The following is a 27,463-nucleotide window of genomic DNA, read 5'->3' on the forward strand; positions in this document are numbered from 1 at the left end:
ACTCCAAGTCCAAATCCACCATGGGTGTGATGTCTTTTAGCTTTGGAAACTCCCCCAACTTATTTTTGTACCTCTGGATCATTCTGTCTTGTCCAGGATGGGCAGGTGACCATTTTATGACTGCTTAGTCAGTGGAGATTCCCTATGCTTTACTCAACCTATGACCCTACTGCTAATATGTCATTTTGGGCCTTCAAGAGCAAGATCTATTAACCAATGGGATTCTGTATTTTTCTGTGCCTCTTTTGCATATTTAAGTATTATATTTTATTAAAAAAAGATCCCAGAAGCAGAGGGCACCTCAGATTATGAGGAAAATCAGAAGTCTGCTTTATTAGAGAGGACCATGGATTCTTTAATAAAGTGCCATTGACTCAGAGTTCTGCCTCAGTCGGTCACACAACCTTCAGTAGTTGAGATAGCAATCAAACCCATGCAAATGTAGAGATCTTTATATTTTACTGTTTGGTCTCTGTTCTCTAAATCTTTAAATATGTTCCTGCCTTTGTTGATGTGATTTAGAATGGGGGGAGGAAATCATTTTAAATGTAGAAAGCTGAGGGAAAGATACCAGGCTATTATTATTGCAGAAGGCATGGGGGACAAAATTTTCATGGCCAAGATAGCCACTGTTCCCCAACCTCAACAATCCACCTTTCATTCCCAGGCGTTACCCAGCAGCAACAGTGTAGCCAGAAGCGATGAGGAGGAAAAGAAAGAACTTGAAATAGGCTAAAATCAATGGTATCTCAATGGTAAAATTAATTCAAAACACTTTTATCTTTATTATTTTTTGCAAAGCTTTGTGAAAGACTTGTCTTTTTCTGTTCAGTAATTGCTCTCAAAGTAATTAACTTGAAAAGTTCCCTTTATGTAAGTTAAAATGTACAAAAAATTTAGTCAATTGAAAGATTTTAATTATTACCGTGGGGGTTAGGAGACAAGGATGACAAATTAGAGAGTTATATCTTATAAAGTAGGGATAAAATTTGATTTATAGCATTGTATAGTCAAGAATTTTTTGAGGTGGACTTTTGGGATTATTTTGAATTTGTTTAGCATCTTAAGTAATGAGTTTTTATCTATACAAATAAGGTGAAATTAACAGTCCCTTAAATTAACTGAATAATTGCATTAAGTATATTAGCCATACTGGATAATTCAGGCCCTAAACCCAAACCCTGAAAGGCAGAGTTTTCCAGCTAACTTGCCCACAAAATTTTAGTTGACTTTTACAGACACTGCTTTAGAATGCAAGGATTCTTAGTCTGAGATCTGTGGACTTGTTTCTTAAAAATGTATTTTGATGACTTTATTTCACTAAAATTGATTTTCTTTTGTAATCCAACATATTTTAGTTTTACCAAACTGGCAGGGAAGACTATAACAGAAAAGAGGTTAAGAACTCTTGTTGGGTGTAACATTTCTCATATCAAGTTAGAAAGGAATCATGATCTATGTGAATGGAGAGACCTCTGCACTGATGAAATTGCAGATATTTTAAACAATGAAGTAGGGTTTTAATTTTATTTGTACATAGTGCAAGAGAGGCAGTGTTACACAGAGGCCTGAAAGCTGGCCTGGGAGGGAAGAAATCCCATTGACATACTTAGTGAGTGATAGCTTCCAGTCTAGGCAACTCTCTTAGACTATAATTGGCAGATAAGTTCCAGAACTGCACTAGTAGTTCCTCACCTGGGACTTCCCTAGATCAGTAAAATCACCACTTATGATAGGAACCTTCAGTTCCTATTCCTATTGCTGGTATGCTTTTATGAAATTCCATTGCCTCTGTTTCCAGACAGAAAGGTACTTTACAGTTTGACAAATAACCCACTGCCTGCTGGTGTTTATTTACAATAGTTTTGAGCTGTTGTCCTTCTTCCGTGATTTTTTCTTCCTGCTGAAAGTACAATGTGCCACGACTATCATAAGACAAATAGTCATTATCAATCCCACGGCTGTTAAAACACCTTTTAGGATAAGAAATTCTCGAGCAGGAGCAGAAGAAGCATTTCGGGGGAAAAACAGGGCTGCTTGTACAATGTTTGACACCTGCCCCTGCAGAGAGGTCTCATCTAGGGCTCGGATGGCTAAGTAGACTCTGTCAGCTTCTCCCATTTCTCCATCGAGCTGCTGCTGTTGCTCTTTGGTCAACAGTGCCGGGGTAAAGACAAACGTCTCTCTGGAGCCAGCCGGTTGAGGAATCATCTCAGAACTATTGACCAAAATAGCATTCTGGAAGTCATCTCTTATTTTCTGTAGATTTTTACTCATTCTTATTTCATAACTTGCAGCTGAAATTAGAAACATCCAACAACCAATAAATATTTCAGATATTATGATAAGCACAAAAAGAGGCAGAAAGTCTCTACCCTCAAAGAGCTTATAATTAAATATAATATAGCAATTGCAATTATTTCACCAATCTGAGTAAATTCTCTATTGAAAAATGTTTGGTGGAAGGTGCAGGATTGAGGGAAGGACAGAAGAGAGGGAAGAGGGTGTTCTAGGACCTGGGTGGCAGTTCCTTTCCATAGTGAAGTCCATCTGCGCCAATCCTGCCAGCCCCTCTGCTGGTACCCATAACCCCTTAATCCTCATGGCTGGAGTTAACTCCCCAGAAACCATGAAAAGGAAAATACAGGCTCTGCAGTGCAGGCATATGAAGTGGAGGACCAAGGCCAGAGCCTATAGCAACAGTTTGATATTGGAAACCCAAAGGCAAGAAAAAAATCAGGATGACTGGTGATGGTTGGGCATGCAGTGCCCATCATCCAGGGTGAAAGGGAAAAGAGAAGTCTATGACTTTTGCCAAATAAGGGGCAGGAGGAACTCACTCTAACCCTATGTGAGGCCTGCATTGTCAACTCAGGATTGCCATAAAACTCTCTGAAAGCAATTTGGGATTCACTCTGGACTTTACTCCTTGTAGGTATTTGATCACAAATGGATTCTTGTTTGTTAGATGGTGACATTATCTTGAAAATCTTTCTTGGTTGTTCTTGACTAAGTGGATATTCTCATCCTAATGAGTCACTAGTGCCTGACTTTGGTAGATTGGTATAGAACAACTTTATATATGATAGTTATGTGACCAGCTTTTATTGCAAGTTCAATGTCTATGACGCAAAATAAGGTAATTAACTTTTTTCCCTATCCATCCTTCTCATCAAGTGATATTTTGGGATGCAGTTTCTTAGACCAGTCTTGATGATAACTATAAGATTCCAGCTTTGGAAAATTCTTTTATTCCTATCTGTTAATTTTCCTATGAATCTACCTTATTTTTCCTCTTTTAATGTGGTAATCTGACTGAAGATGAAAGGGAGCATGGCACATTAGTAGTTTGACAAGCTGGGTCTAGGAACATTTTAGAAATCCTGAGAGTCTATCTGGAAGTCAATTTTTATAATAATACCAACATGTTGCAATTTTTAATATGGCAAATATCTATCCGAATCAAACACACACAAAGAAAAATCTTTTGAATAATTTTACTCAATAATTTTAAGAGGATAAAGAGGTTCTGAGCCAAAAAATTTGAAAACTGCTGATGTAGAAGATTAAGGGAATCAGTTTTGAAGTAAAAAAAGACCAAGGTTTGAGATATTCTGGATTTTGTGAACTTAGGCATTTTGCTGACTCTCCCAACTAAAGTTGTGAAGCTATAAATTGTAAGAGGGATGCTCATCTCTATGGGCAAAGGGAGTCTACCCACTGGCAGGACTCTATTGCAATGAATATATGGATTTGGTCCCTTTTTCTTTTCTTAAATGGTTGGAGATAATGGTAGGCAATCTGGAGAGATATTTAAATAAATTTCCCCCTAGCAAGAGAAGTGTAAACTTTTAATTAGTTTTAATATAGTCCTTCATTGAGCTTTCATTACTGCAAGGAAGGAAAAATAAAATTATCTACCTTCTAAATGGAGATGAGGAGAGAGTCAGATGGTCACAATACATTCTCCATAACATTAGTGATAGCAATAATGAACTTCGAAACAAGAAACACAAGGTTTCACTACCTTCTGCCTTTGACAGAAACATGAGATTAGGCTCATGGAATTTAAGGACAAAACTGCAATCCTGGATGCCTACTTATAGTATGTAATGGAGGCAATTCAAGGTTGCCTTTTCAAAACCATCTTATAAGTAGATTCTACTAGATTATTCATAAGTCCCTTCTAGTTCTATGGCCCTAGGATGTTGGTTGGCTAATCTATTTGTTGATATAGTAAGTGGACAGAGGATTTTAGGATCAAAGTAAAGAAGAACATAAAGTGGAATATAAGATGGGCACAGGTTTGGAAAAGGATGTCTTCTTCATTTATCATTTGTCACAAAATAGAAAGGAAATAAAAAGTCATTTCAAGTAGAATCAGGAAATAGAGCATTTAAAATATAATGGAAAGAAAACAGATTGGGGGAGAGAGTTGTAAAAGCATTGAGAAATATGGTGCAATGAGGAAGAGTTGATGTAAATGGAAGACTTCGAGGTCAACATGGAATCTAGGGAAAAGAGAGTTGGGTGGGTGTGAGGGCGGGAAGAGTAGTGGAATTTATTAGTATTGGTCCAATATGGATCATAAGGAAGAGTTCCCTGATTTAGGAAACTACTCACAGCTTACCAACAACTCAATAAACTCCACTGGCTTCCTTTTATTTGGCCCCATCCTACCTTTCCAATCTTATTACACATTATTTTTCTCTTTGCCCTTGCGGCTTCTCAAAGATTCTTTCTCCATCCTTTCTCCATCCCAGGTCCCCTATGCCTAGAATACACTCCTTCCTTACCTTTGCCTCCTGGAATCCCTAGTTTCCTTCAAGACAGCTCAGATTCCACCTTCTGTATGAGGCTCTCCCTGGTTCCCCACAGCTACTAATGCCTTTTCCCCAACTCCCCAAAGCTACCTTGGGTCTGCATGGTATGTGGAGTGTATATGTTCATTTATACATCTCCTCATTAGAAAATCAGCATCTTGAGGACTGGGACTTTTTCCACTTTTTTCTTTGTATCCGCACTATTTACCAGTGTATCTGGCACACAGTAGGGGCTTAATAAATATCTGTTGATTTGATTGGAAGGAACCATGGCTGCTTTCTAACAGTATTAGTCTCACCTTTCATCTACTGCCTTTTCTCATTAGGATGTAAAATTTGGGTTTTCATGTCATCTCTGTGTATTTTTTTCCCTGTGCTTATAAGCACAGATCCTAGAACACAGGGAATGCTTAATAAATGTTCTATCTACATACCTATCAGCATATCTACTTCACTTCTTCCCTCTTTCTTTCTCTTTCCCTCCTGTGTTCCCTCTCTCCCTCCATAAATGTGTGTGTGTCTGCTACACAATATATAAGCTGAATGGTATCATCTATCTTCCTATCTATGTATATATCTATGTATCTATTTTCATACTTACATATGAATGAATTATATATGCATGCTCTCTCTTTCTGTCTCTGTCTCTCTTTTTCTGGACCTAAAAGACTGAACACAAAATTGCAGAATGGAGATATCTATACTTCAACTACCTGTACAATAACCAAATTTAGTGAGCATAATACTAAAATTTCAAATCACAAAGATTTTTCCCCGAATATCAATAGATTTAGTCGCAGAAATACCATTTCACAAAGAAATGAGTATGGGACTTAATACATACCCTGGCCTTGATCAAAGTCCTCTCCGGAAGCTGTCCAGGATAAAATAATCTCTTCTTCTTTTCTTATGGCTTCTAAGTTAATGATTCTACAAGGTGGGAACAGATCCAAATGGGGACCTGTTGGCACATCCAGGACTGAAAAGGAACCTCCTGAAGTTGTCCTGTTGAAGCCCCATTTCTGCACTTGAATGTCACCATCACCTGTAGACTTCTTTGGTGCATTCATCTGAATGTTACCTGGGATGGCAAAACCAGATCAGACAACTCTTGACTCAGTTTCCACTAAAAAGACATCATTATGGAATCATAAAGGACTTAATGACTTCTTTGCATCTGCAGATTGATTTAGACTAGCCTCATCTCAATGATTTCTTGTTAGTGTTATTTAAATTTTTTTGTTGATTATTTATGTTAGTTTTTTCCTAATATGAAATTTGATAAGTGCACAGAACATCTAGCTTACTTTATTGCATGGAACCCAAGTACATTATCTAAATGATTTGAAGTTAAGGGGTTGGCTAAGTGGTGCAGTGGTTAGAGTGCTGTGCCTAAAGTCAGGAAAACTTGTGTTCAAATCTGGCCCCAAATACTTACTAGCTATATGACTCTGTACTAGTCATTTATTTGTCTCACTTTCTTCATCTATGAAATAATGTTTTTGCCAAGAAAACCCCAAATAGGGTCACAAAAAATTTAACATAACTAAACAGCAACAGATATTTGCAAGAAGATATTAATATTGATTTCTCTATCTCTACCTATGTACATACATACATTTATGTATGCAACATATGTTTACTATATAGATATATAGATAGATAAATATAATTAATCTGATCTTCTGAGCAGAACCCAATGGGCTTAAATTCTTTTACTAATTGATGTAAATCCACCTGAAACTTCATAGTTTTTTGCTAAGCAGCAGCAGGTATCAGAGCATAGGTTATAGCTAGAAGGAACCTTGGAAACTCTCCTGAGGAAATTGAGGACGAAAAAGGATGAATAACCTTTTCAAGGTCACACAAATAGTAACAAAAGCAGGATTTGAACCTGTGTCCTTTGAATTCCAATTGATTGCTCTTTTCACTGTACCATGTAGATACCGTATATATGTCTGTCTGTCTATGTGATACCCTCCTGGGTGTATACATATGTATTGCATGGGGTTTACTAAGTTATCTAAGTAGATGTCAAATGCAGAAACATGTAAAAGATCCATGAATTTGTCAGCATGGAAAGTAAAACTCAGAGAATCAAAACCTTACAAAAGTTTGTTTAGAGGGTTTTAAATTGTATGAATGCAAACTAAAACTTTTTTTCTGTTTACCTTGACCAGGAATATTTTAATGTATTTTTAACAACTAGCTCTCTAGGGTAAAAAGTATTCCCTCAATATACTTTTAAGTTTAATCTGCATTTTGTTCATCACTTAGTTTAGATAATTAACAAAACAATAAACCAAGCCCTGATTTTAGCATGTACCAGTTTCCAAGGTATAAATAAATGCTCACACTGAAAATTTATCAGCTGGTTCTTGAGCTGTTTCTAGCTGTCATATCCTCAATTAACCTATCTTTCTAACTAGAAACAATAATGATGACGATGATTTAAAACATATTTCTTATACTGCCATAGTACTTTTCCTTGAAGGAAAGAACATAGATCAAAGATGTAGTGTTATGAGTCACCTAGATTTTTTACTTAGGAACGGACTTTATAGTTTGTGGCTTATTTATTCATTTGAAAAAAATATTCATTTAACAAACTTTATAAGGGTCTTCTGTGGACAGGGACCTAGGCCCTGAAGTAGAGAAGATGCAAAATTTAAACATGTCCCTGACTCTTGGTGAGCTGAATCTAGCATACAAACTCAGATAATTATACATGTACTATCAGGACAAGAACACAACCTGGTATTCTTTAGAAAAAAAAAAGTACCCCCAGATGAAGAAAATTCCTTTATCATTGTAGGTTAGAACTTACTTTCCAAATTCTAGTGATAGAGAACTGCCCAGAGCAATGGAGAGGTCTGATTACTTGATCAGCATCAGAGCCAACACATATCAGAGTTGGGAACTTGAGCCTGGGTTATCCTGGCTCCAACTTCTGACATATGAGATGCTATACCCATGGTGTATTAATTAATTAATTACACTTGAAATGCCAGCATTATTTCACAGACTCAGCTATCAAGTCCAACTAGTATTTGAAAAAGAATGCCTTTCTATAACATTCCTAACAAGTAATAATCCACCATTTGCCTAAAGACCTCTTCCCATGTGTATGGTTCTAAGGGCTGAATTTCTCACCGTTTACTATATAACCTGGAACATACATTGCATGGCTCCTTGGAATAGATTTGGACAGTCTCTTAATGTGGCTCTCTTGATGGACATGGACTTTCAAGCTATATCTACCATTTACAGTAAAGGAAAAAAAATACCGGGAGTAGATGCCATCATTTTTTATAATATCAGCACCTGCAAAGAAAGAAAGCAGAATTAGGACTATAACATATCACTGGAAGCCACTGCTACTGATTTGTGACATCAGAGCTATCATAAGGTCAATAGACAGGATTATTATATCAGTGTATGAACTATTCTGAGCTTATGTTGAATAGAATTTTGCCCTGTCTTTGATGACTTGATGACTAAGTTTAAAAAAAAGTCTGCTTGCAAGGTTTTAGGTAGTAGGTCATTAGTAATAATAATAATGAAGAAGAAGGGAGAGGAGGAAAAAAAGGAAGAGGAGAAAGAAGAGGAAAAAAGGAGAAAGAAGCAGCAGTAGCCCTTATATAATAATTAAAGGTTTGGAAAGCACTTTAGGTAATAAGCCTATAGATATTGAGTGACTTGCCCAAAGTCACACAACTGGTAATTGTCTAAAGCTGTATTTGAACACAGGTCTTTCAGACCCAACACCTAGCTTCCTCTAAGAGGGAGAAGTGATATGTAGCTGAAAAAGATAGCAAACAGTGGTGAGGTGGAGAGGGGCAAGGATGGAGGAACGGGGAGAAGAGAGGGAGAAGAAGGAGGAGAAGGAAGACAAAAAAGGAACAAGTAGAAACAATTGGAAAATCATCCAAGATTGTTTTGATTCCCATCCTTCATGGGTTATCACAATTTTAATAAATTAATTTCTGTTTTGCTTTGCAAGCCTAGCTCTCTGGGGGAATTTTTTTCAGCAGATTATAAATTCTCTCAGGGAGGATGCTATTTTTCATTTATATTTATAGTTTTAGTGTTTAGCATAGAGTTTTTGAAATTTGTTTAAAAATGCTTATTGAATTGAATCAGAGAGTAGCTTGTTTACATAAAGGCAATTGGGTCTAGTAGTTTTGGAGTTGGTTTTGTACAAGTCTACTTGAATGGTAGGTGTGGATCTGGCTAGCTAAGTTCAGGGAGTTTCATGCCCAGGTTATCTGGAGGGTCATGACATTTTGTGACTATAACTATTTCTGAAGACCAGCCACTGATCACCATTGATGGAGAGAGTGTGTGATGTAGAGTATGGAGGTTATATAGTCAAGTGAGCCGGCTTCTAACCCATCTCTGCAGGAACCTTCTCTCAACTCAAGATAACCCTGTGTATCCTGGCATAGTAACAGTGGTAGATGCCAAAATTATCCAGATGGCTAATGGAGAAACTGAAATCTGGATACTGAGAAAGCAGGTCCAAACCAGCTCATTCTGCTACCCCACTCCCCATGTACAAATAGGCAAATTGGAGATACAGAGTACCCCCTGCTCCCAATAAACAGTTTGCTTCCCTTGTGTAAATTTGACCTGTAGCTATTTAATTTGTAGGTAAGGATTTGATAGCTCAGAAATATTAAAAAACATAACACAATTTAAACAGTAGAGTAATAAAAATGAAAATCTTCTTAGTATTGATCTTCACTTTTTACTTTATTTATGTATGCTCCTTGAGAATAGGGGTCATTTCATTTTTTGAATTCCTAATGTCTAGGATAGTGTTCGGTACATAGTAAGCATTTAATAAATGCTTGTTGATTCAATTTTTAAAAGTTTTATTAGTTTTTTTTTTAAAGAAATATTTATTAAGTACCTACTACATGCCAAATACTGAGCTTACACTCTGGGAATAAAAAAAAAAAAAAAAAAAAAAAAAAAGCAAAACAATCCCTGTCCTCAAAGAACTTACACTCTAATGGACTAATTCACTAAGAAAACTTTTTGAAAAACATGAAAAATAACACGACATTTCTTTGTTACCTGCCCCATCATCAAACAGTTCCAGCCTGACAGGCTCTCCCATTTCTGGTTCAATAACAGCAATCACATTGGCCTGGAGAATAGGATAAAATTCTTGTTTCACATCTGCATAAATGATCATGGGGTGTGGGAAATGGGTTCCATCTTTATCCACATGGGCTGTCACAGTTACTGGTGGTACAGCGGCATCTGAAGCCCGAGAACTCACTGACACTTTGAGGGCTTGTGGAGAGCTGTGAGTATTATTCAGAAGGCAAGTCCAGTGGCCAGTCTGAGACACAAAGAGAGCATGGCTTTGAAAACTACAACAAAACCTTGTCCTTTCCCCTTACAGCACAGACATGGAGCCCTACCTACATGTTAGAGAACAAAAAAGATGCCAGTGACGATTTTTTTTAAACTAGAATTTCTGTTAAAGAATAACTAAATTAAATGTTATTAATTTAACTGCACCCAACATTTGTTTTGGAAAGGTTCCTCATTCATTTGTGATTCCTGCAGATAATGATTTCCTTTATAATAGTTTTCCAAGTATAAAGTAATTCACAAATATGAATTGGACTATTTAACACCCAATGAGAAAATGAACTTTAAAAAATTTTTTTCCATAACTGAAAAAACCCTGAATGATATGAAATTAACAAATGTTTATTGAATTAATAAATAGAAGGTTATATATTTCAAGCAAAAGAAATCTTAGAGCAGGGCTTCCTTAATTTTTTTCCACTCTCAATCCCTTTTTTGCCTGAGAAATTTTTAAGTGATACCGGTTATATAAGTATATCAAATAGGTGTACAAATCATTTATTAATAATATAATTTTGTGACCTCCACATTCAGTTATGAACTATCATATGAAGTTGCAAACCACAGTATAAGAAGCTGGGTTCTAGATAATTAGAACATGGGTGGCAGGTAGTATGGGAAGGTAAATAAAAGATTAACTTTAGAGTGAGGAAGTTTTGAATTCAAGTTTTGATTCTGACAAACTAGCCATAAGACCAAGGGGAAGTTATTTGACTTCTCAATACCCATGACAAACCTTTAAAACAATAAATTTCACTCAGTGGACAAGCATGGTTATTGAGGACTGAGGCTGAAGCATGTTGTCCCACTTCTTGACATGGAGCCTAATGAGCCCAGGCTCCAGAATGAGACCATACATATTTTTGGACATAATCAATGTAAGAATACTTTTTTGCTTGATTATGCATATTTCCTTACAAAATTTCTCTTTTCTTCTTCTCTTATTTTTTCCCAATGGCAAGGATATGTGGACAAGAGAAAAAATGTATTTTTGTTCATTAAAAAATATTTTTAAAATGTTACAGATGAGTTGCAGATCTTCATTGATGCAAGGAGCTTTCATATCAGGACTTCTCATTATTGACAAAGTCACAGATCCAGAATCTTTCCAAATAGCTTAGGTCATATCATTTTCCACTTTTATTATCATTTCCTAAGCTGGACTTTCCTAAGCTGAAAAGGACAGTTTAGTCACATTAAAAAAAATAAAATCAGAAAAATGATAAAATCATGAACTACTAAAGCTAGAAATACTCTTGTCCTGGCTTCATGTTACATATAAGAGGAGGAAAAGCAAACAAGCATATCAAACACTGTGCTAAGTTTTACAAGTATTTTTTCATTTGATCCTCACTGGAACACTGAAAGATAGGTTATATTATTATCCCCATTCTACAGTTGGGGAAACTGAGGCAGGCAGAGGTTAAGTGACTTGCCCAGGATCATACAATTAGTATCTGAGGCTGGATTTGAACTCAGGTTTTATTGACTCCAGACCCAAGGCTTTGGCCATTGTGCTACCTTGCTACTTACTAGATGAAAAATGAGATCCGTAGAGATTAAAGTTCATGTTGTGTTTCCTCAGCTAATTAGTGGGAGTAGAATCCTAGTCTTCTGATTTCCATTGTGCATTGGTTTGTGATTCAATATAAACAGCTCATTCCCTGGTTGTTAGGGAATTTAGATAATTAAACCTCCATCTCTCCCCCAGACTTCTGATCCTTGTTCCTAGAGGTATATATTCCATAAGGCTTTTTCTCTGTGTTTTGTTTTTTTCTGACATTGGGACATCTTGAAGCAACCCTAGAATTCTAAATCTGGGATTCAAAACCAAGATTTAGAGCTAGAAAGGACCTTAGCTAATTGAAAAGTATGTTACCAAATCAAAGTAAATTAGAACCACAGCAAAGTAAGTCTTATAGGAAGACTTTTCTTTATTTTTCATTCCATTTTTAATTCATTGTTTGGAATCCTCATACTTTTCTTCTTCTACAAAACTTCCTCCATATCCAGTTGCCTCAGAATCTAATCAGCTGTGGGCACAATAAGCCACTGATATTTAACATGAAGATTGAGCACACTGATTCACACTGGGAATTTGGGAGTGTATGATAAAATCTCAAAACTTCATATCAAGTGATTCAGCTCTGAGCCAGTGGTAAGAGATAAAGCACTGAACCTTTTTTTTTTTAATTTTTTTAACTGCTTTTCAAAACTAACTGTTGTAGTTACATTTCCTCAACAGGCTTTTTACCATTGTTATAAAAGAATTGTGTCCCAGATCAGTATGGCCAATCATTGACTTAGAATAATAAACCCAGAAAATTTGAGACCTGGGGAAGATCTTTGAGATCTAACCCCATCTGCCTATAAAAAGCAAAAGGTTTTTAGTCCATGAAGGCTGAGTGCCTTGCCTGGATCCCAAAGCTAATGGTTGATCTAGGATTAGAACAAATTAAATCTGGATTTTAAGAATTCCACTTCTGGATTATACCCTTGCCTTCTGGCACTGCCATACAGACATATTTTAAGAGGGAGATATCTGAGAAAAGTAGTGGGATTGCAAATTTCTGAGTGGTGGCCTTCAGGCATTTCAGGGCTATCCACAGCTTTCATGGTCTATTTAGAGATTCTTAATCTGTATGTGTGTGTGTGTGTGTGTGTGTGTGTGTGTGTGTGTGTGTGTGTGAGAGAGAGAGAGAGAGACATTGTTTGCCAGTGTTCAATGAAATCCATGGACCTCTTCTCAGAAAAATGTTTTTTAATACAGACAATAAAATACATGTAATTTTAAAAATTGCTTATATTTAAATTGTTAATTACATGTGTGTAGAAATACAGAATACTTATATATAAATATATATATGTATATATATATATAGCTGTTTAAATATATTTTCCTGCAACTGTATACTGATGCATATGTAAATCACATATATACACATACATGTATACATGCATGTATGCACAATACAATTACACAATACATATCTGCGCACACACACACACACACACAAATTCAGGGCTCAAAAATGTCCTGATGAACTCAGTCAAAAAGCTGTATTGAAACTGGACCATTATCATATATCTAACTTTTGTCCACATGATCATATATAACATGGATTAAAAAAAAAAAACTAAAGAAAAACATTTTAATAGAAGTGGCCATGACAACTACTCAAAATCTCCAATCTACAAAGAAACAAAAGCTTTCAAAATATAGAAACTTAGAAGAGAGGTTTAAAATAAAATGGGAATAGAGTAAAAGGCAAATCATTACTATTGTCATGTCTTCCTGCACTGCATTAAGGATGTTTTTTAAAGTGAGTTTACAGATGTTCATAATCTAGTACTTTTGTTCAGCTAAAAGAAGTAGCACAAAAGTCACAAAATGGCAAACATATAGGAATAAAAGTAAAATAGTTACTTGTTTCAGCTCCATTGAAAAATAGGACAACAAAATAGTAATGATGATATTGATAATCCATATATTTACAAAGCACTTTTCATACAATGCTGTTAAGCAGATAAAGTGACTATTTTTCCTCCTTTTTACAGAGAAGAAAACTGAGACTCAGAAACATTAAATTACTTAAATAAGATCACACAACTAAGTGGAGAAATTATGACTCAAACATAGATTTTCTGATTCACAGTCTAAATCCTTTTACTTAGAAAGCCATTTTGCAATATTTGTGAAATTGAATCATGTTTCAACCACACTACAGAAGTTTCTTTTCCTGTTAATAACATAAATAACTTTGGAATCTTTTTTTTAAATTAAATTGTATTTTTAAAAAATTAACAAGCATATCTTCCTTATTTCCCTCCCTCTCTCCACTAGAAAAAGAAAAAAGAAAAATGAAATTCTATTAACAAACATGTCTAGTCAAACAAAACAAATTCCCATATTGGCTATATTAAAAAATAAAAGTCTCATTCTGCATTCTGTGTCTACCTCTCTGTTAGGAGATATCCTTAACATGCTCACATTGATCATGCGATCCACAGTATCAATTAGATCGTTCAATCCAGTTCAATTCAACAAGTATTTATTACACCATACATATAATATAAAACATTAGATATATTTATATCTAAGACAAAATGCCATACACTTTGGTAGGTTCTGAAGCTACAAAGACAATGATTAGTAGACAGACTCAGACTAAGGATAATATTTACCTTTGCTGTCTCTGGAATCCAAAGGTAAGAGCTCTTCAACTCTGGATTGGTATTAAAATCCTCTGTGAAGTATTTTTTCCCACTAGGATCCTGGAGGACTATGTCAGGGGGCCCATGGGTCTGCCAGGTGACTAAAAACACAGTATCATTTCCCAGGCCTTCATCAATAGTTACTGTTCTATTAAAGTCCTGATGAGTGTCAATAATTTCACCAGCGCTGTCAAGCTATAAATGAAAAAAACACTGTATTAATTAAAAATCACTGACCCAGACATATTCTATCTTTTCTCCTTCTTGCCAGTATAGCCAGTGAAAGTATGATGATAGAGACCAATGGATATTGTGAAGAAGATAAAAAGAGTCCAACCTGATATATGTGAATAACATAAGAAAAAAAACTTGCTTTAAGGGCAACCTGGGATGGCTTATTGTGCAGTATCAGAAGCTACTATTAATTTTCTGACTGCATTCATAAAGAACCACAGTGAGGGATTAATCATTCAATTAGGATTCTATTAAGCTCCTACTGTGTGTCAGGTGCTGTGTTAAACACTGGGGATAAAAAGAAAGGCAAAAAATAGTCCTGCTCTCAAAAATAATCAAGGTCAATCTCTTGATAACCCAAAAGAATTTCATGCGGGGGACAAGAAAGCTGTGGGGAGAAAAATTCATGAATCTTTTGTTCTGGTGGTTTCATCTGGCTCCAGATGAAAGAGAAGGAGCAGTAACAATTGATGGGATGGAGTTAATGGCTCATAGGATACCTCAGACAGGAAACATGCTCCTCCACTAACTGTAATCCTGGGTAATGTGGAGCTGAGACCTAGGCAACTCACTGTTCTCTCAGCTCTTAGCAATTGCTTTCCTCTATTTCTTGGAAGAGTCCCTTCTCTAGGCTTATTGAACTTTGATTTTTTTTTTCTAAAATTAATCTCAAATGCAACCACTTCCAGAAAATCTTTCTTGGTCACCCTGATTGCAAATTTATTTCCACCCCATAACTCACTCAGCCCTTTTCTTCTGTGGTTCATTAATGCACTTGTTAGGTAATATTGTGCACTATGACCTCTAAGTAATTTTATTCATTGTAACTTTGTGAGTATCTTATCTCTCCAATGGACTATAAAATTTTTCTTTTGTTATCTTCTTTAAAGCTTTGTAGCTCCCTTAGCACCTACCACTTAGCAAGAATTCAATAAATGTGTATTGATTACAGGCTATTGAAGATCATCATGATCATAATGATGAGCTAGTTTCCAAAGAAATGAACTTCTTGTGAGGAGGAAATACTGACCTGAACAGGTTGGCGAAAGATGTCTCCAGTACCTGATGAAAATTCTGCTAAAAGCATCAATCAGGCCATTGGAACTTGGCTTGTCTGATGCAAAGAACTTTAATCCTCCTGAAACAGATGACTGCAATATTAATTTAAGAACTTTATAAAATATTTAATCTTTTATCTGTAACCTTTGATCATCAGAGAATGTGAAATTCCTTGAGGGGCAAGGCCCATGTTTAATTTGCTTTGCCATGTTTAACTATTCTTACATATATATGCATGCAAGAATAGTGAATATAATAGCAAGCCCCTCCAGTTGATTTTTTCTCCTTATAATTATGGAAAAATTCACATGCTGGGGTCTATAGTGACACAAAGAAGTTGGAAGCAAAGAAATTAATTATTAGATGTCATCATGGTACAATCAATCAATTTGGACAATTCATCCCCATACTCTTAGTCAAGTTTAACTCCTAATGAGGGGAAGGTTAATAGACAGAATTTTAACAGGCACAGGTAAAGTTAAATACTCCTGAGACAAAATTGTCAAGGTTGCAAATCTTTGGTATCTCATCCCTTTTCTTCATCAATGCCGATAATTATCTTCCCACCTTTATCCAACCCAGAAATATTGTGCCTTCTAAACTCCTTCTAATAAAGGTGGAGTCAACCTTATGGTTATATAGTCATGACTTTGATGGAAATTTATTCAGCAAGTGTTTTCTCTAGTATGTCTTTGTATCTTTAAGGTATTCATCTCCTTGTTACGTGTGTGTGTGTGTGTGTGTGTGTGTGTGTGTGTGTGTATACACACACACACACACACACACACACATATATATATATATATATATATATTATATGCATATGTTATATGTGTTTATATAAATCTCCAGGACATAAGATACACATTCATATGTGTATACATATATACCTATATCTATCTATCTATATGTATACTATACATAAACACATATATTCAAGTCACATACATACATACATACACATGAAATCCATTAGACAAATGTTCAAACTCTGCAGATGAGGAAAATGCTATAAAGGACCTACTTCCTTACCTTGAAAGTATATTTTATTTAAAGCTTTTCTGAAAATAAAATCACTTTATCTACTGGAGAAAAGATAGGTCAGAAGATATTATAGGTCCAAGGCTTCCTCATCCTGTGTTGCCTCTGTTTCCTTTTCTGTATAATGGGAATAATAATAGCATCTATCTCCCAACATTGTTGTGAGGATCAAATGAGATAATAATTACAAAATGCCAGGCACATAGTATAATTAAATGTTAGCTATCATCATCATCTGTAATATTCTTCTCTAAAATATAATGTTCTCTGGAAGCAGGTTTCTTGGGGGGCTTCTGGAGGCAGCCTTCCTTTCAGTTCAATGTAATCACCCCGAATGCAGCCAGGAGTTAAAATCCAAATCCTTTATTGTGTCTTTCCAAGTCTCGTCTCCTTTCCTGGGGCCTGGTTAGCTTTCTTACAGGCCTCTCTCTCTCCTTGATTCTAAGAGCTCCTGTCGCTAGTCCTTTGCCTTTGCCAGCTTCTGCCTCTAGCTCCCTCTGAATGTCTCCGAATCCAAAGGTTTGTACATCAGCCTCCAGCCACAACAAAGATGGAAGATGGAATGAATCTGTCTCAGTCTCAAAAAGCTTCTAGTGGGCTTGTCCTTTTTGTCCCTGAGAGCTCCTCCTTATATGCTCCACGCTGAGTATACACCAATCATTATATCACCAGGAAACCATTATTTGTTGTAGGATTAAATCAATGCTAAAGCAGATTTAACTATTGTCTCCTCAATTCCACTTACTTAGCACCTTGTAAGAATCCTAGCAATTATCAGCATCATCAGCATTTCCTTTTTAACTATTATCCCTAATGAGAAAAATCACAGATTTTCAAGATCTTAGAGGTCATTTGGTAAAAATATAGATCTGAATAGCCAGTGATAAATGTAGAAATAGAAACCAAGTTGCCAAACTTCCCCTATGGCTTAATGTGCCTTTAAATGCCCCTCCCCAGTTTTTCCTATTAATGCAAAATCTTTTATATATCTCTGAGCAGAATGGTGAGACTGGGTTGTGTATCTTCGACATCTAGAAGTCTGGGGTGATCAGAGAAATGGAGGAATGTAACGGCTGTCTTTAATTATTCAAAGGGCTCTTTTGTGGAGAAGGGATTACATTTTCTATGCTCAGTCCCACGAAGCAGAAGTAAGAGCAAAGTGCAGAAGCAGCAAGGAGATATGTTGGAACTTGCTATCAGGAAAAAAAAAAAACCCTTAAAACTCCCAACTCCCTCCTAATGATTAGGTCAATGGGAAGCTTTGTCAACCTCAATGAGCCATGGAAAGGGAAGCCATTATTAGCCATGACTTTTTTCACATGTAAGGATCAGTGTTTATGGTGATAATAATAATGAAATACATAGCACACAAACCATTACAACTGTATCTTGGAATCAAAGAACTGAAGGGCTAAAAGGGACCTCAGCAGCCATTTGGTCCAACTCATCCACAAAAGGAAGAACCATACCCAACCAGTGGTGTCCAGCTTCTGCTTGAAGACCTCCACGAAAGGAGAACCCACCACCTCTTGTAGCAAACTATTCCATTTTTGGATTGCACTGACTTTTTGTAAGTTTTTCCTGACATCTAGCCTCAATTAGATTCTTTAAAGCTTCCAACTATTGTTTGTTGTTCTGCTTTCTGGGGACAACAGGATAAGTCTAATCTCTTCTGTATATAACAATCTTTCAAATACTAGATGAAAGCTATTCCCTACCCCTACCTCTCAGTCTCCAAGTCTCCTCTTCTCTAGAATAACTATGTAGAGCTCCTTCAACTGCTCCTCATATGTTATGGACTAAAGGCTCTTTATCATCCTTCCTCTGGGCATCCTGCAGGTTATCAATCATTCTGCCATTCAAAACTGAACACAATATTCCAAATGAAATCAGACAAAGGCAGAATAGAATGAGGATAGTCTCCGATTGATAGTCTCAGCTTTTTATAATGTAGCCCAATATCATAATTTTTTGGACACAAAGAGAAATTATATTCTTTACTTATTTCAATCAATTGTTTGATGATAAAGCTGTGTACTACTATGGAATATTATTGATTAAAAATTATTACTGAGAATGTCTTCCACGAGTATGTGGATGAATCTCTAAAAATGTATTGATAGGAAAGTAGATTAATAAATCAACAGTTGATGTTCTAAACATAATGTTTCAAAAATTTTTTTGACATCTTTAGCATTTTTCCCTCTTCAAATATCAAATCAGTTAATGATGTCACAATTGGGTTACCCTCAACAGAAAACTTCTCTAAGTTTATAATCTAGTGACTTTTCCTATTTTTGTTAATGCCAGTTCTAAACCTTCTTTAAGTACTTCTGACATTGTGATGTTCCAGTGTCTGGGTTCAAGTATGGTAAATCTAAAATGCTTAATGCTGAAAAGTTAGTTATAAAATATTTGCAGATCTTTTCCATTTTCTTTTTTTTTTTGTCTTCTTCATTCTTCATCACTAAATGTCCTTACCATGGCTTTACTTATTTAGATCTTTTACCCTGCTTTTTAAAAATGACTTTAATCTTCCAGTGATTTTTCTGTGTTTTTTTGAAGTTATATTGTTCACAATCTTTGATCATACTTTCCCATGAGGTTTTACAAATGAGTTAATTTTCAGAACAAGTATTATTTTTGGTTCATCACATAGTAAATAAGTTGAGTGTTCATTATGTAAAATGCTTTAGGCTCTTGGTCTCCTTTTTATGGCAACTGGTTAACAATATTTAAACGTTTACATAAAATTATTATAATCAACTCGTTCTTCTATGCATTCACCTATTTTTCATCATCAATAACTTATCTGAGTATATCAATATTGATTTGTTTCAACTGTATACTATATCTTTTTCTCATTTTTATTATTTTGTCTAGCTTTGTACTTATTTTTGTCTTCCACTGACAAGCTGGTAGTCTGCTGGATATAGACAATTTGTTAAGCAATGATTCCCTTGTCAGTAACAAGTAAGTTTCTGCCTGTTAAAAAAATATAATCATATTCTTTTTTTTTTATTTTTCAAGGTTTAGCATGTCTAATAATTCTTTTCTTGATCAAGGTATTCTTAATGTAGAAGCCTAAGCCTTTTGTGTAATCTTTAAGTAGTCATTATTCTCTCTCATTTCATCTGTCTTTCCCACCTTTACATAGATATTACTAAATATCAAACTGTATATACAGATTTAATTTAGGGAGTTTATTGAATTCTTGATAAAATCACCTCCTCTTTTCATCTCCAGTCACAGAGATTGGTACATGAGCTGAAATTATTTTTATGATAATCTTTTTTTGCAGTACTAATCATGAACAGCATAATATAAAATGACAAATTCTCCCATAAAATAATATTGTTGATTTTTTTGTATGTAGTAAAATAATATAAAAATAACTCAAACTTCTTCCTTTGCCTTTTCACAGAGTGTAATGAACCATCCTTTCAATTAACTACAATTTCTTTTTTCTTATTGTTTTATTTACAGTGATAATGTAAGAATTAATGTTCTCCTCCCCTAATAGAAAGTTCACTTCTTCATTGGACATTGGTTTCATACTTCTAGACCCAAATCAACCAAATTAAAATGTTTTAAAAATACAAGAAATATAGTAAAACAATAACTCCAAACTTTTGTCATGTTGCCTCTTTTATTGAAGAAGTATAGTGGGACCCCATAAAATTGGGAGTCATCTTGCATTCTGCTTTGTTTCATAGGTTGCCAAGGCCAAAAGTGAATTGTAGGTGGCTAGCCTCCTTGTATTTATCTTGGCTGGTTCTCAGAAAGTAGACTTGGCCTATTGCTGGGACTACACTCAAATGCTTTCCAGCATCATAAAACTTGCAAGGAAGTGCTTGCATTCTTTTGTTATAGCTTCAAAGAACCAGAGAGAAAGCAGAAATCTTATAACCAAACCATGATAAATAAGGCAGCAGAATAAGACTTTATGTAGGGTTTCCACATTATCTGTATAATTTAAAGGGAGAACTTCTCAAAGAAGAAAACAATCATCAAAACACATACCTGTCAGTATGGACAATTCTTCAAGATTTTCAGCTACAAATGGACCCAGAGTAATGGTATGAATAGTTGAACCACTGTTGATCATGGTAGACAAACAATTACTGATATTCCCATCTCCTCCACTGGTTGCTAATATTATCACAGATCCAAATGCATTTCCATGCAGACTTTCAATCACCTGAAAATAGATTATCCATTATTAGATGTTAATTAAATTATTATAGGGCAATTAAGTGATAAAGTGGATAGAGTTTCTTGAAATCAGGAAGATTCATCTTTGATATTATTGGACAAGACCAAAATGACTGAATAGCAAATTTAAAAAATATATACACACATATACACATATACATATATAATATACATGTAATAAATGTATACATATATGTATATATTACATAAAACTCACTGACATAAAAATGCAAGTATGTATGTATGTATATGTATATATATGTAGACATACATATACTATATAGGGGTATGTAAGAGTAGAGATATGATCTCAAGTTTCACAAAGAATACAAACCCCCTTGAATAAATGTAAGTGGCAAAAAAAGCTCCAAATATCTTATAGGAGTACTTGCATGTGATCTGGCACTATGCTTTCTTTTTTCCTCTTTCTCTTTATTATCTGACCTGACATAGGGATGGTATGGAGCTCCATCACACCATTCTGTCTTCCTGCCACCAAGGATTGGGACTCATGCATACATTCCATTAAGCAACCCAACCAAATTAACTCAACAGATACTAATAAACCTATTATGAAACCAAGTGAAGATGGGCGTCCTCTAATATCTCATTATTCTCTCAGAAGGTCTGTGACCCTACATATCAGGGTAGAGCAGATCATCCCCATTACATTTGGCCTTACAATTGGTGTAGCTGGCAGTATAGTGTGTGCCCCCCACAAATCTTGTGTCCTTACACACAGATATACCCCACATACCCACACACAGACACACACACACATTCATTGTGAATGTAAAAATTGCTTTTCATATTGTGAAAAACTATCAGCATCCTGTCTATCCTGTGAACAAGGTTCTTGCCCTGATTTTTCTGACTTGAGTCAAATCAAGAGGCATTTATATTAGTATATTGCACTATGGCACTATGTTCAGTATTGAGGAAGCAAAGAAGGTGAAAAATAATCCCTTCTCTCAAGGCGTGTATAGACTAAACCCCAGCTTCTTAAACTGTTGGTCACAATCCTATCTATATGAGGTCTCACAACTGAATGTGAGGATTAAAATTTATAATTTATTATCAGTAAATTTTGATTTGTATACCTATTTTATATATTTATAATTGGAGTCATAAAAATTTCATGGGCAAAATGGGATGGAAAAAGTTTAAGAAGTCTTGGTCTTAACTTCTTGGTATAAACAGCTAGGTATATGCAAGTTATTCAGGATAAATTGGAGACAGCTGTGCTGATCTCCATGCCCAGATTTCTGGACAAGCTATGTCCATGATGGCCTTCTTGGATCCTCATCTCCAGAGTTCCGTGCTTGGCCAGTGAGAGCTTAAAAAGCAGAAGGTACAGAGATATCAAGGAGCCAGCTATTTGACTCATAAACCATTTTCATTTCCAGATCTTTGCTTTGAAACCAGTTCCCAAATTTTGACTTGATCCATCCTCTGGCCCAAACTGTTGATTGATTTTACTTTGTAAGGGATCCATTAACTTGGAAAAAAGCACATACACTTTCATTTTTGCTAATCTCTATCTGAATTTTAGCTTTTCCTTTAATTATGAATGTAGACAACAAAACCTTAATTTTGTTTTCTTAGTTTTCAGTAGAGTATCAAAGGGATTCATGATAAAAAAAGGACCAAGAGTCTCCACTCTAGACTGTCCCAGAAGCCTGACTATGTTCTCCAGAGTCACACTTTGTCCCACTGATCTTGCTTAGGGATCATCCCAAGTAACAACAATAATGGTGATAATGATGATAACTGACATCTAACATTTGGCAAATCACTTTATAACCATTGCCTCATAACAACTGGTAGATATTTCAACTGGTATAATTCCCATTTTAAAGATGAGGAAATTGAGGTTCAGAGAAATTAAGTTACCCATAGGCAATCAGCTATCAATGGATAGGAGATGTGATACAAACTCATGTCTTCCTGTTTCCACATTTAAATACTCATACAATTCAGCAGTAGGAATGGCTAATGATGTGGTGGGGAAGAGGAGGGGAACAAGCATTTATTAAGTGCCTACTATGTGTTGAGTGCTGTGCTAAATGCTTTCAGAGATGATTTCATTTTATCCATACAACAATTGTGGGGATAGGTACTGTTATGAATTCCATTTTAGTTGAGAATACTGACACAGGCAGAAATTAAGTGACTTTACCAGTGTCATCCATCTAGTGAGTGTCTGAAGCTATAGTTGACATAAGATTTTCCTAATTTCAGGCCCAATATCCTTTGGGCCATCTAGTTACCTAAGTGGGAACAATAGCGGATGATACTTTACTACTAAATAAAGCCCTCCAGCTTGGAGCACTGCATTTTTTTCAGCTACTCAACGGAACACAAGAAATATTAGGCTATTGATCTAGGAAACTTTGTGTGTATCATGTATTGTCTATTTATCAGGAGCATCTTCAGGACATCAAAGACTTTAAGGAGGGAGTAGGATGGTAGGATGTGGTCATGTTGGTACAGGAGACAGAGTGAGTGGGATGACTTTTGTTACCTGAAGCCCCATCCGTAGGCCTGAACATATACTGGCACCTGCATCAGCTATCACAGAGGTAGGAAGAGCTGATGATAGCTGCTTTCGGTCTCTGGGATTCTTTATCTGCCGTGGCAGAGCTCTGACCAATCCTTTGCTGCTGAAGCTTACAATACCCACATATGTATGAGTTTCAACCACCTGCAGCAGGTAAAATTCAGCAGCTTGGTGCAGTCGGAGGAGTCTGTCAGCCTGTGTAATAAATCCCCACCCCAAATAAAAACAAAAATTATGAAAATATTGATCAGACTACTCAATGATGAGATACCTGAAATACAGGTTGTCCCCAAAGTCTTAGTGCATTTTTAAATTTTAATATGAAGTGCCACACATTGGGAATATTAGTGAGACACACAGTACCATATGGTAAAATGCATCAGAAATGCTTTGTGAGAACTCAAGCATAAGTATTATCCCTGTTGTGGGAAATCACAAATAATTTCATGTACATCTGGAGGTGACATTTGAATTTTAAAGGACAGATATAATTTCAACAAGTGGTGAGAAGAAATGAGGTTCTTCTAGGATAAAGGAATGGCATGAAAAAGAGTGAGGAGGATAAGTAAGAATTTACTAAAACTTTCTATGTGTCAGGCACTGTGCTAAGCACTTTACAAGGATTACCTCATTTGATTCTATAACAACTTTGGGAAATAGATATTGTTATGATCTCCATTTTACTCTGGAGGAAACTGAGGCAGATGGATGCTAAATGATTTGCCCAGTGTTATAAAGTTAATAAGTATCTGAGACCATATTTGAACTAAGGTTTTAATGATTTCAAACTGAACCCTTTATCCACTATGCCTAAGAGGTCTTCCTCAAGTACAATCTAAGCTCTTTGAGGAAAGGAACTGTTTCACTTTTTCTATTTGTATCTCCAGCATGCTTGTCTGGCACATAAAAAGCAACTATCAAATGCCCATTGACTGACTAATCAACTGACCCAGCAAGCACTTAATAAATTCTTGCTGGATAGAATAGAATGAGAAAAAGCAGAAACATTAACTTCTTGTACCCTAGCATGACAAATTGTACTCTAACCTAATAATGAAGTTCTTTGTTCCTTTCTACTCAAATAACTTAAAAATAAGTTTTAATATTTTCTTTCATGTTATTACTTTTGCCTAGAATGACCTCGCTTCTCACCACTGTTGAAATTTTATCTTTAGCTTTAATGGCTCAAATGTGACCTCCATATATTCATGAAACCATGGGTGATTTCCTCCAATCAAGTGATAAAATTTATTTTTGAGTTCTCACAAAGTATTTTGTTCCTTTCTAATGCATAGTTATATGGTACTTTTATTCCTAATTTCCCCAGTGTGTGGAACTTTATTTTAATTAAATTATTAATAGTAAATAAAATTTTATTTTAAAACTTAAGTGGTTGGAAAGCAGATAAAAGAGTTTTCAGGCATTTTACCTCAGCCATCTTTCCAGAAACATCCAGAACTAAGCAAATTATTTTGTCCCCAGTCTGAAGCAAGGAAAATGTGGGTGGAGGTGGAAGGGCAGCAACATCCAAGGGAAGGCTCTTTTTCAAATCAACAGAGTCTATGATTACATCCCAAGTGCTTCTCAGGCTGCACATTTGGTTCTGAAGGTTGGGTGCTTCTTGGTTGTGAGTGCTGGAATTACAAAATTCAACCACCTAAGAAATAAAAAGAAGATAATATTGCAAGAAAAAATAATGGCAAGATCTTGGAAGTCCAAAATGGTCAAGTGGTTCTTTTTCTTAAGCTTCTGCAGTCCCCTAAGCACCCTTAATAGGAATGATTGATGTGTAACATAGACTAAGAAAAGATAGATCACATGAACAAAGAAACCCCATGACATGTGAAAACCTCATAAAATAACATTAGAGAATTTAAATATTTTCAGCTTAGAGAACACTTAGGGAATGAAATACCCAGTGTTTTTACCCCTGAGCTACCCTATGAATGGGGAAAAAAGTGGCCACAAGCAGTCTTGCAGCTATATGCCGAAAAGTCCAGCTGTGGGAACCCCTGGACATTCCCTCTGTGGACTCAGAGGGATCCTTGCTTTTTTCACTGTGCAGGAAGAAAAGGATACTGATGGCAGCTAATCACTTTAGAACTGGTAGAAAGGAGGTCTAAAGGTTTGTGAAGAATAGAATGGAGCATGAAACTTCAAGCTAAAGAATTAAAAAAAGAATTTTTGCTCAAAGGAAAAAGAAAATGGTAACAAAGTGGGTCAGTATTCTCTCTACTATGGTCAGAGACCCAGGCCAGGCCCCAGTTCCTTCAATATACAAATACTGACCCCTAGCCTTAGTGGGGAAAAAAAAGACAAAGAGTAAGAACAAGTTTTTAGACAAATATCTGAAAATAAATGAGAATAAATCATTTTTACTATTAGAAATACCCAAACTACATAGGACATATGAAGAAAAATGCTATCTGCATTTAAAGAAAGAACTGATAAGTAGAAGTATGTGTGTGTGTATATATATATATATATATATATATATATATATATATATATATGTACATAGATATCTACATATATGCACACATATGTATGTATAATATATATTCCATCTCTAGGGTGAGGAAGGGAAGAAAAAAGGGGAAAAGAAATTTATAAGACAACTTTATTATATATTTAATATAAAAATAACAAATATATTTAAAAATTGAGATAAACATAGTTTCCAAATAATCTATATTTAAAAGGAATAGCAAGTTGTACAGGATAGATTTTCAATTTCATGTACAATCATTTAAAAAATATATGATATTATGGAAATACTTGTTTTATTTCATAAATTAAAAATAAAATTAATTTTAAATTTTTAAAAAGAAAATAAATGAGAAAGGATGTGGGATCAAAAGGATATAGGCAAATGCTTAAATTTAACAACAAACCAAACCAAAAAAAAAAAAAAAAACCCACCACACAAATAGAGAGAATTAACAAAAGCTTAAAGAGAATACCGAACAACACAAATAACTGTAATACTATGAAGGAATATGAATGTAAATTCTCCAACCAAAAAAGATAATTCCTCTAATTCTCCAGAAATCATAGACAAACAGCAAGAAACTCCAGAATAAGAGAAATAATGCAATAGAAAAAATATTAGAAATTAAATAAAGTTGAAAATCAGAGGGCTCAATAAAAAAAAAAAACAATAGCAGAGTTCAGATATCATACAACACAATGTACATTCTCTCTGGAGCAGAGCCTTTATAAGACAAAACTGACAGTTTTGGATGACAGAAATGCAGAAGGAAATTTCCTGGGTAGAAGAAGGGAAAATGGATGTGGTCCCAAAACAAAAGAGATCAATAAAAATAAATCTTTAAAAACATTTTTAAAATATTTTAATTTTCCCCACTTACATACAAAACAATTTTTTAGATTTTTTTTTAAAACTTTGAGTTGTAGATTCTCCCCACTTCCTCTCTCTCCCTCTCTCCCCATTGAGAAGGACCATGTGAAGTTGTGCAAAACATTTCCATAATTAAATGTCACTTTGCAAAAGAAAACATAGATCACCCCTCCACCCCAAGAAAAACCCTCAAGAAAAAAAAAAAAGTATGCTTCAGTTGTATTCTGACACAATCAGTTCTTTCTCAGATATGGATAACATTTTTTCATTATAAGTCTTTCAAAGAAGTCTAGGAACATTGTATTGCTGAGAATAGCAAAACCATTCAGTGCTGATCATCCCATAACTTTGTTATTACTTTGTACACAGTACATTTTACTTTGCTTGAGCTCATGGAGCACTTTCCAAGTTTTTCTGATAGCATCTTGCTTATTACTTCTTATAGAATAATAAGATTTCTTCATAATAACATAGCACAATTTATTCAGCTATGCCCCAATTGATAGGCATCCCCTCAATTTCCAATTCTTTGCCCTGAGAAAAGAGCTTATATATATATATATTGTT

At 35.2% G+C, this 27,463-nt stretch overlaps 1 protein-coding gene across 1 annotated transcript in view; it reads right to left on the reverse strand.

Annotated features, from left to right (window-relative positions):
- Positions 1-765: 765 nt before the first annotated feature.
- Positions 766-27,463, reverse strand: part of CLCA2 (chloride channel accessory 2) — a 47,122-nt gene continuing 20,424 nt past the window's right edge. Inside the window, 10 exon segments of the mRNA XM_074266326.1 lie at positions 766-2,297; positions 5,668-5,904; positions 7,977-8,147; positions 9,906-10,176; positions 14,397-14,621; positions 15,691-15,729; positions 15,731-15,798; positions 20,784-20,961; positions 23,500-23,730; positions 24,965-25,192. Of these exon segments, the coding sequence (XP_074122427.1) occupies positions 1,855-2,297; positions 5,668-5,904; positions 7,977-8,147; positions 9,906-10,176; positions 14,397-14,621; positions 15,691-15,729; positions 15,731-15,798; positions 20,784-20,961; positions 23,500-23,730; positions 24,965-25,192 (2,091 nt within the window). The 3' untranslated portion in view covers positions 766-1,854.

Source organism: Sminthopsis crassicaudata, chromosome 4 (assembly GCF_048593235.1).
Source record: "Sminthopsis crassicaudata isolate SCR6 chromosome 4, ASM4859323v1, whole genome shotgun sequence".
Taxonomy (NCBI): Eukaryota; Metazoa; Chordata; class Mammalia; order Dasyuromorphia; family Dasyuridae; genus Sminthopsis; species Sminthopsis crassicaudata.